The 10,474-nt window shown below is 37.4% G+C and overlaps 1 protein-coding gene across 1 annotated transcript; it reads right to left on the bottom strand.

The window, feature by feature from the left end:
• Positions 1-347: 347 nt before the first annotated feature.
• On the bottom strand, positions 348-5,706 carry LOC141402916 (ras-related protein Rab-26-like). Its single transcript, XM_073985043.1, has 3 exons — positions 5,329-5,706; positions 5,151-5,261; positions 348-446 (listed from the first exon to the last, which is right to left on the bottom strand). Exons 1-3 carry the CDS (start codon positions 5,704-5,706, stop codon positions 348-350), a joined length of 588 nt encoding a protein of 195 aa, XP_073841144.1.
• Positions 5,707-10,474: the final 4,768 nt, after the last annotated feature.

Below are 10,474 nucleotides of genomic sequence, written 5' to 3'. Positions count from 1 at the left end.
TTAACATGTACATAGGTTCGATGTAAGTGTTGAAGAAATAATTCTTATTCATGTCGTGCTACTGCCCGAATACATATTCTTGTTTTACTTACCGAAATCGTCGAATACCGCCGACAAAATACTAGTAAAATAGTTGTGTGACTCGGCCGCAGTCTCAGTGATTGGTACTCCAAGTCAACCAAGTCTTCGATCCTGTGTTTAGCACACTCCCAGCTCTTAGCAAGTTTCAAGCTCAATGCACATATCATGCTAAATTTATCGTTTCAAGTATAAATCACCTGAAAGTCATCTCCATCATAACTTAGATTGAATTGACCGAATGCTAAGGACTCTTCCTCAATTGGTGTTCAACATAAAGATAAATATTGCAGAGTATTGCCGCCAATACTGGATGGTGTGGAATTAAATCTCTCTACGGAAGCCAAGTACCTGGGTGTCATACTCGACTACCAATAAAAATGGAAGAGAATAAAATAATTCATACACAAAAATTAGCAAGCACCCTGTGTTAAGCAACTCCCCAGCTGTTAGCAAACTCCCTGCGCTTCGCACGCTCTAAGCTCGTAGCAAGCTCAGCGCTCAAAGCTCTCAACAAGCTCATAGCCATTTCGACACTCATTGCGAACTCTCACTAACCGTACTCCCGGTATCACCCAAATACTTCTGAGCTGAGCACCGACAGTAGCTCGGAGGTGAATGGGTATGGTCAGCATATTTCCGAGTCGATTTCCTCCGAGCCCACAGCAATAAACCGAGCCGACTTCAGCATCACAATTACCATTGAGACGACTATATAACATGATCACTTTCGGGACAGCAACAATTCGCCCACTATGGAGCCGACGGCAGTAACCCGATTATAATCGATACGACTTTATTAACCCGATCACCGTTGAGCTGATTATATCAACCTTCGAAACAGCAACAGCCCGACCACCATCGAATCAACACAAAACAACCTGATTTTCTTCGAGACGACATCACCAAAAAATCGAGCCGACTATATTAACCCTATCAAAATAAGCCGATTACCATCGAACCTACTATATCAACCCGATCACTGTCGAGTCATTGTCATAGAGTCAACATCAATAACCCGATTGTCTTCGAATACATAAACCCCGTGACAACGTCAACTATATTATATTAACCCGATCGCCAGAGAGCAGACATAATCAATATCAAGCCGAAAGCAACAATCCTATTGTCAGCAAGCGGACATTAAGAACCCTTTAACTATTGAGCCTATTATACCATCACAAACCAAGTTACCAATTATATGAACCCGATCACAATAACCAAATTCACAATACATCCATCTCTCTATAATTATCTCCATCTGCAGACCGCCCGACTTCATCACCTCTGAACGCCGCATTTTCATCAATCGTGGGAAAGTTAATTGGGCTAGATTCAGATATTGCCCAATCTTATGATGTTCGAGTAGCCGAAAAGATGTCACAGTTGAAGCCGCTTGCTACATAATTGTTATTCGAATACTCGAAGTGAGATCGAATGTTTCAACAAAGCCGGCAGGACTAGCAAATGAGCGTGACGAGCGTCGTCGAACCAACCCCAGAGACCACACAGTTAGGGAACTGGCAATATGTTGGTAGGAGAGCACAAGCGAAACAATTAGCTAGATCATATGAAGAGTTGCAACATTGGAACCAGAATAAGTGAATTGCGGGGAAAGGCAAAAAAGAAAGATAGGACCTCTGTCACGTTTGGCGATGAGGTGAGCATGTTATTTTAATCTACAATTTGTCTCGCATTTCGGGGCTGACAAAGCGAAGAGAAGAGTACTACGTTTTATTAGATCTCTTCCTGCCGAGGAGGAACCATCATACATTGTTCCACAACATCCCATACGGGACAAGGGAGACTTCTCTCATATCAATGAGTGCACCCCGATTCAAATTAGCTCAATGATAAGGGACCTACAGTTTATCGCCGAGTCCGAACGGCGTGTCTTAAGACACCACTTGTGGAGAAGTTGTTCAAGGCTGAAATACTCAGGAAATGTCGCCAACATTACTGAGGGGTATTTTGCCACCTTTGAAAAATGTTTGATGTTGCCTGGCCGGGGAATCGAACCCCCGACCTTCTGTGTGCAAGGCGGGTGTGCATACCATTGCACCACGGTGGAGGAGGAACCATCACAATATACAAAAAGAATGATGTTGCAAATTCCCTGACTATATTTCTATGAAACAGCTTGATTAGCCGGGCGTTTAATATCATATGAAAGTCCTCAGCCTTTCGCTAATCACTGAAGCCAGACAAGCATGCCAGCAAAGGTGAATCGTACAGACCGTAGCAAAAACTCTTGAAGCTTTGCTCCTCTCCAGCAGCAGAAATAGCTATCCAGTTTCAATAGCGCTGATGCACATCTCCACACATATTAGTCGAGGACTACACCAGAGCAAACTGTACTATACGACAGTGTTGTTGGCGATCTGCATATTAAAAGCTATGGATACTGTCAAGCCCTCTGCGCTGTGTGAGGGCATCAAACCGACTACACTCCGGCTAAGTTAGAAACGTTGGATAATCAATTATATGTGTGCACGCCAGTTGTACGTGGAATTCAGGAAAAAAGGTCGAAGTTCTGAAGTACTGAAACAGGTAGTTCAAAAAGTGGGGGTGATATCTCCGAATCTGTTTAACCTGTACCATCCCTGTATTTCACCCGCTCTTGGCTTTGTTTACATTCCCCAATGTCATTTGTGAAAGTCTGAACGCGTATTCGGTCACTACGGCCACTCTGTTCCCCTTATGGATTGTGAAGATGGATGTCCTGGTCTATGGTTACGGAATACAGATTCTTGTTGTAGCAAAACACGGACCTATTTTGAGAATTTTTATGGAGAAGTTTTGTGACCACTGAAAACCTCAAATGTTAAATTACAGACATGTCGGTCAAAAAATATAAAGTAATCCCCAAACTACCGACAATTGGGAGGAACAGTTATATAGGGGCTATAGCAAAATATTGTCTTATTTTGACAATTTTTGATGGAGAAGTTTAGTGACCACTGAGAACCTCAAATGTCAAACTACGGGTAGTTCAGACAAAAAATGTAGCTGAAGTCCTCAAAATACCGAAAATCGGGAGGTACCGTTATATGGGGGCTATTTAAAACATAGACCTATGTTGAAAATTGTTGGTGAAGAAATTTCGTGACTGTAGGGAACCTCAAATGCCAAATTACTGGTCCTGGTCCTGAGGTCTTCTCTAGACAGAAGACCTCCTGAGGACTTCTATAGACAGAAGACCTTCTGAAGTCTTCTATAAAAAGAAGACTTCCTGAGGTCTTTTATAGATAGAAGATCTCCTTAGGTCTTCTATAGACAGGAGACCTCCTAAGGCCTTCTATAGACAGAAGACATTTTAAGGCTTCTATAGACAAAACACCATATATAAAAGACCTGAATAAGACTTCTTGAGGTCTTCAGAAGAGAGAACACTGAGGACCTCTTGAATTCTTCAAAGAAGGACGATTTCTTGACACTTCCGTAGGCAGAAAACTATAGACAGAATACCTGTTGAGGTATAGACAGTAGACACGATGAGGTCTCCTATAGACAGAAGACGTTCTAAGGTTGTCTATAGACAGAAAACCTGTTGAAGTTTTCTGTAAACAGAAAATCTTTTTAGAACTTCTTAAAACACCGCTTCTGGTCTCTAATATAGAGAAGACTCTTGAGGTAGACAGAACACATTTTGAGGGCTTCTATAGACAGAGAACTTTTTGATGCTTTCTGAAGCCAGAGTACATCTTGAGGTAGTCTGCCAAGATAAAAACCCTTTGAACCCCGATTTTTTTCCATAGAGATAACAATATTTTTCATATTTATTATGATTAGTAGTCGCAAAAATAAGTCCTCTGCGAAAAAAATTCTTATAAATTCCTCGTGGTTAGGGAGTTACCAAATGTTGCCTGTGAGCAACATTGGGCTATTGTGATTAGAAAAATTAACACAGTTTGTTTCTTAAGTCTTTTTCATAATGTTATATTTTTTATTATTCATGATGTGCAAAAGCATAAACTGATGATATTAAAAGCCACCAAATTCGGTCTAGCGGTTGTAGAGGAACTCAAGGTCAAAATTAAAAATTTGAGTTTTTTTTAAATTTTGCATCAAAATATGTGTGTTTTTGATTTTTTCATATGTTCTAAATATTTAAAAAAGTCAAACCCCAATAAACAAACCATAAAAATACAAAAAATTAAAAAAAAATTGGTTACCTTTTTTAAATTTTTTTTCATTTTTTTTTTTTTGAAAAATTATTTTTTTTCCAAATTGAAAAAAATACTCAATGGGATTTCATAAAACTCTTATAAATCTTATAACTCTTATAAAAACTCATATGTTAAAAAAGTTTTAATTTATATGGGAAACGTTATGGTGAGGACACTCTCGGGAATCATTCTGTGAAAACGGAACTTTGTTTCAAGCTGTTCCCTAAAAGTTCTAGTCCACTAAACTTTGAATTTCACTAAATTTAGTACCTGAGGAATAATAAAGTATCTCACTTAGTGTAAACGCTATGATAATTTATTAAAACAACTCGTAAAGGCAACAATCCTACCTGCTTAACATAAAACAATACACACAACATCTGTTATAGTTTCTGAGAAATAGTTGTTTCTTTCTCCAGAAATTTGCAAAAGTTACGTATATTCCAAAATTGGGAAATTTTTTTCGTCTTTAGGATCACGGCTTTCAATATTTTGATCAAATTTTTAGATTCCCTTAGTTTCAATATGTTTACAATCGGTGACAACAAAAAATGGGGGTTTTGCCCAGGAAAATTGATTTCTGAACTACTGTAAGACGGAGTTACGACACTGCTTTTTATCCTGATGAAGAATATAATAGTAATCATTCGAATCCCAGTACCATATATAAATATGGTTTTATGAGAATTATAATAAGATGATTTAATGAATTTAAAACTTACCTTACAATATTTAATTAACAACTTTTTGATGTTATTTTCAACACTGTGCTGTGGAGTAACTTCCACTGCAATTGCTTCCATAAACATGTACGGCAACATTATGTTTAGCAACATTTAAAGATTTTCTTTACGGCAGAGTTACAATTACATACAAACAAAAACAAGTTGTCAAATGACTTACCGTTAAAGCTATACCCACGGTGGCCGAAAAAGAGCCCAAACGAAATTCGCCAGTATTGTATTTGACAAGGAATGATGTTTTACCCACACCTGAGTCGCCCAGTAATATAGTCTGAAATATAAATTAAGCAAATTTTCTCATTAAAAACCACACAATTTTTTTAACACTTCCCTCTCACCTTATGATTCACCGTATCATCAAAGGGTGGCTGGTGATGTACCGGTTGTTGAAACATGCCCACTTCATCATAGTGATATGAACGCCAATCATCATCATAGTCCGCTATTGTATAGCCAGCATCTTCCAAGGCATACATTTGTAAAGCTTCACGTGGTGGTCGATAGCCGGGATAACCCGATGAGGGTGCCTGAGATCGACAGTATTCCGATGAGGCCAAGGCGCCATCACCGGAATATCCAGAAACCCTTGTATAATTATATTGTTCCTGTTCTTGTTCTTTGCGACGTCTGGCCTCCTCCACACGCCTTTGTGTGGTCTCAGGATCTTCGAACACATCATCGCTCATACTGCTGGCATCATCGGGTATTTGTGACATTTTGTTGTTGTTTCTTTTGTTTGGTTTTCTTTTTAGTTAAGATTAGTCTCGAAGGTTGCTTGATTGGTGTTTTCTTTTGTTTTCTATTTTTTCCTATTAAATAATTGTCTCCTTTTTTTTTGTTTATTTTAAAACTTTTAAAGTTTTCCTTTTTGGGGGTTAATTGATTGTTTTGGTGTTAGGGTTGTGGTTTAATTTAAATTGTTAAATTGGGGATATGTTTGCTTAGGCTAATTTGGAATTGTAGTTTTAAAAAAATTTCCTAATTTTTCTCTTTTGTTTAAAGTAAATGGTGGGAGTAACTTTTTTCGTTCTTGGTATTTGGATTACCGTTACGAAAGTCTGTTATATGATTTTGAAATAATTGTATAACAGCAACAAAGCTAATAGCTTTTTAAGGAAATATATTCGAGTAATTGTATTAAGAGCTTTTATATTCTAAAGCTTTTCGTGTTTGGTTTTTATTCTTATAATAAATAATTGTTGTGTATATTTGGTGTCAGCATTCCTTTCCGGTTTCGGTCCTTGATTTGTTCCAGCCTTCGTCAGCTTAAGCTTTTAGTTTGTATACAAAAGCTTAAAGTTTAGTGGAGTTTCTGAAAAAACAAATTGAACATTATGTTATAGTATGAAATAAGCTTTCAGCGAGCCATAACTAGGATTGCCAATAATTTTATTTGCATCTTTAAAGTTAAAATACACGGATTTTCACCACATATGGTGGAGAGGAATGGGGAGCTTATTTTAACAAAAGTACCTTAAAAACATGGGTTACAGCAAGGGGAAAAATTCTTGCAAGGAAAACCCAAAGAAGGAGTAAAACAAACTCACCACTTAAGAGCACCCATAAATAGGGTGTCCAAAACCGAAACCGGTTAACCGGTTAACCGGTTTTGAGTTACAAAACCGAAACCGGTTTTCGCCAAAAACGTTATTTTCGGTTAACCGAAAAAACCGGTTATTTGTGTCGGTTAACCGGTTTTAAAAAAGTAGTAATATTTTTAAAATTTCATTACAATTGTATTCTTGAAAGTAAACTAAACATAACTAACAAAAGGTACGGCTAAATTATAAATGTCAGATACCTTTAAACTTGAAAATATTTAGTGTAAAATGGCACAACTCCAATATAGTTCAATTGAACGATCTATGAAAAAACTGCGTATACGTAATATCACACGGTTGTTTGAATGACGTTATTCATACGTTTTTGAAATATTACAGTAAACTAAGAACTTGTCGAATTTAAGGTTGTAAAGGGTAACGATAACAAAGTACATTTTGATTCCGGCACGATAATTTGAGGTTCTCAATGCAAGAAGGAGAATCCAGACTTAATAAAATGTAAATTTAATTCCTTTGGTACACAATCGTATATTTGTAAGGGCTTTTACCATTCTAAGAGCACAATTTCTGACTTATGTTTGCTGTCTCCACTTTAAGGTTGAATTTTAAATAACAAGGATATTATCAGATAATTATATAATAAAGAATTAGTTATACTTAATTTACCCCTTGCCGCACATTTTCAATCAAATATTTATCAATTATGAGCAATTTTGTACCTATTTTACAAAACCGGTTTAAACCGGTTAACCGGTTTTGAAAATTTTTAAAAACCGAAAACCGGTTTTTGAAAAAACTGAAATTTTCGGTTAACCGAAAACCGTTTTGTTTGAAAAAACCGGTTTTTTGGACACCCTACCCATAAACGTTCGTAGAATGTGCCTTCGCTAAAAAGAACACTTGATTTCTAGTATTGAAACTAAAGATACTTCACTATTACCCTCCCATGTCCGGATGTCTGTGTCCCATAGACGTGGATTTTTTAATAATTTTTGGAGGCCATGTGTCCCAAGACATGGATTTTTAAATTTTTGGAAGCCAACATAGACGTGGATTTTTTAAATAATTTTTGGAGGCCAACACGTGTCCCATAGACTTGGATTTTTAAATAATTTTTGGAGGCCACCATGTGTCGCATATACGCAGATTTTTAAATAATTTTTGGAGGCCAAATGTGTCAGTTAAAAGTGGATTTTTTAAATAATTTTTGGAGGCCACTATGTGTCCCATAGGCGTGGATTTTTAAAATAATTTTTGGAGGCCAACAGGTGCCCATAGACGTGGATTTAAAAAAAAAATTGGAGGCCACCATGTGTCCATTGACGTGGATTTTTAAAATAACTTTTGGAGCCCACCATATGTCCCATAGACGAAGATTTTCTAAATCATTTTTGGAGCCCTCCATGTGTCCCATAGACGTGGATTTATAAATAATTTTTGGAAGCCACCATGTGTCCCATAGATGTGGATTTTTTAAATAATTTTTGGAGGCCACCTTGTGTCCCATAGACGTGGATTTTTTAAATAATTTTTGGAGGCCACCTTGTGTCCCATAGACGTGGATTTTTTAAATAATTTTTGGAGACCATCATGTGTCCCATTGACGTGGATTTTTTAAATAATTTTTGGAGGCCATCATGTGTCCCATGTACATAGACTTTTTTAATAATTTTTGGAGGCCAATATGTGCCCCAAGACATGGATTTTTTAAATAAATTTTTGTGTCCCAAGACATGGATTTTTTAAATAAATTTTTGTGTCCCAAGACATGGATTTTTTAAATAATTTTTCAAGGCCACCATGTGTCCCATAGATGTTGATTTTTTAAATAATTTTTGGAGCCCACCATGGGTCCTATAGACGTTGATTTTTATACCCTCAGCCTTTAGGCTAAGGAGGGTATATACACTTTGATACGATGAAAATGTGCCTCATCGAAATAATGCTTTTAGACCCCAAGTATGTTTGGACCAAATGTGTTTCAGACAATTTGGAGTCGATCTAGCCATGTCCGTCCGTCTGTCTGTCTGTCCTGCTGGCTGGAGCGCACGATAACTCTCGAACGGATGAACCGATTCGGTTCAAATTTTGGCTTTCGTAATATTTTGTCCAAACTTAGTTTAAGTTCGAAGATGAGCTACATCGGTCCACTCCTTCCGGTACCTCCCCCACAAAAGTTCGAAAATGTTCGGAAAGTTTGTGCGCACGATAACTCTTGAAGGGAGTGACCGATTTGGTCCATACTTTGTACAGCGTAAACTTTCTACCAGAGTAATATGAAGTTTCAATATGGTCTCAATAGGTCCACTCCTTCGGGTATCTCCCACACAAAATTTCGGAAAAGTTCAGTTTAGGGCCATCTCTCGAATCGCTTTGATTTTTGTTTTAGCAGCTTGTGTTCACTGCCCTCCATACGGCACTACAAGTTTCATCAGGGGCAAGTCCATACTTCCTGAGAAAATAGCATGAAAGTTGCAAAAAACCCCTATGACACCGTGTGAGGTGGTTGGAGCGCAAAATAACTCTCGTACGGATCTGCCGATTCGGTCCAAAATATGGCCTTAGTAATATTTTGTCCAAACATAGTTTAAGTTTGAAGATAAGCCATATCGGTCCACTCCTTCGGGTACCTCCCCCACAAAAGTTCAAAAATGTTCGGAAAAATTGTTCGTACTGTAACTCTTGAAGGGAGTGGCCGAATTGGTCTATACTTTACGCATCCTAATATATCTACCAGATATAGCTCAGGTTAAAATATGTACTACATTTTTGTCCACTCCATCCGGTACCTCCCACACAAAATTTCGGATAAGTTCACTTTAAGACCTAATATCGGATCACTTTGATTTTTGTTGAAGCAACTTTCATTCGCTGCCTCAATTACGATGGTGAAAGTTTTTTTAGGGGCGAGTCCATACTTCTTGAGCAAACAGCCAGAAGAGTGTAAAAACCCCCTATGGCACCATATGTTGTGGCTGGAGATCCACTTCCATAACGGTCAATGTCGATCCATTCCTTTTAGTAAAAACTTTTGATATTTAATCCTAATCAACAATTTTGTCGGTTCAAACGCCCAAAATTGTTAAAACCCCCTTATAACATACGTATTTTGGGGAAAAATTGTTTCAATATACACATGCTGAGGGTATATCACGGTCGGCAAAGCCGACTGATACTTTTTTACTTGTTTAAATAATTTTTAGAGGCCACCATGTGCCCCATCGGCGTGGATTTTTTAAATAATTTGGAGACCATCATGTGTCCCATTGACGTCGATTTTTTAAATAATTTTTGAAAGTCATCATGTGTCCCATCCGCGTGGATTTTTAAAATAATTTTTGGAGGCCACCATGTGTCCCATAGACGTGGATTTTTAAATAATTTTAGGAGGCCACCTTGTGTCCCATAGACGTGGATTTTTTAAATATTTTTTGGAGGTCACCTTGTGTCCCATAGACGTGGATTTTTAAAATAATTTTTCGAGGCCACCTTGTGTCCCATAGACGTGAATTTTTTAAATAATTTTTGAAGGCCACCTTGTGTCCCATAGACGTGGATTTTTAAATAATTTTTGTGTCCCATACACATGAAATTTTTAAATAATTTTTGGATGCCACCTTGTGTCCCATAGACGTGGATTTTTTAAATAATTTTTGGAGGCCACCTTGTGTCCAATAAACGTTGATTTTTTAAATAATTTTTGGAGGCTACCTTGTGTCCCATAGACGTGGATTTTTAAATAATTTTTGGAGGCCACCTTGTGTCCCATTCACATGAAATTTTTAAATAATTTTTAGAGGCCACTTTGTGTCCCATAAACGTGGATTTTTTAAATAATTTTTGGAGGCAACCATTATCCCATAGACGTGGATTTTTAAATAATTTTTGGAGGCCACCATGTGTCCCAAAATGTGTCCCAAGA

Source organism: Musca autumnalis, unplaced genomic scaffold, assembly GCF_047663935.1.
Source record: "Musca autumnalis isolate F117 unplaced genomic scaffold, ASM4766393v1 scaffold_4, whole genome shotgun sequence".
Lineage (NCBI taxonomy): Eukaryota > Metazoa > Arthropoda > Insecta > Diptera > Muscidae > Musca > Musca autumnalis.
Note: the sequence above shows the minus strand (reverse complement) of the source record. Positions and strands in the feature narration are given on the sequence as shown.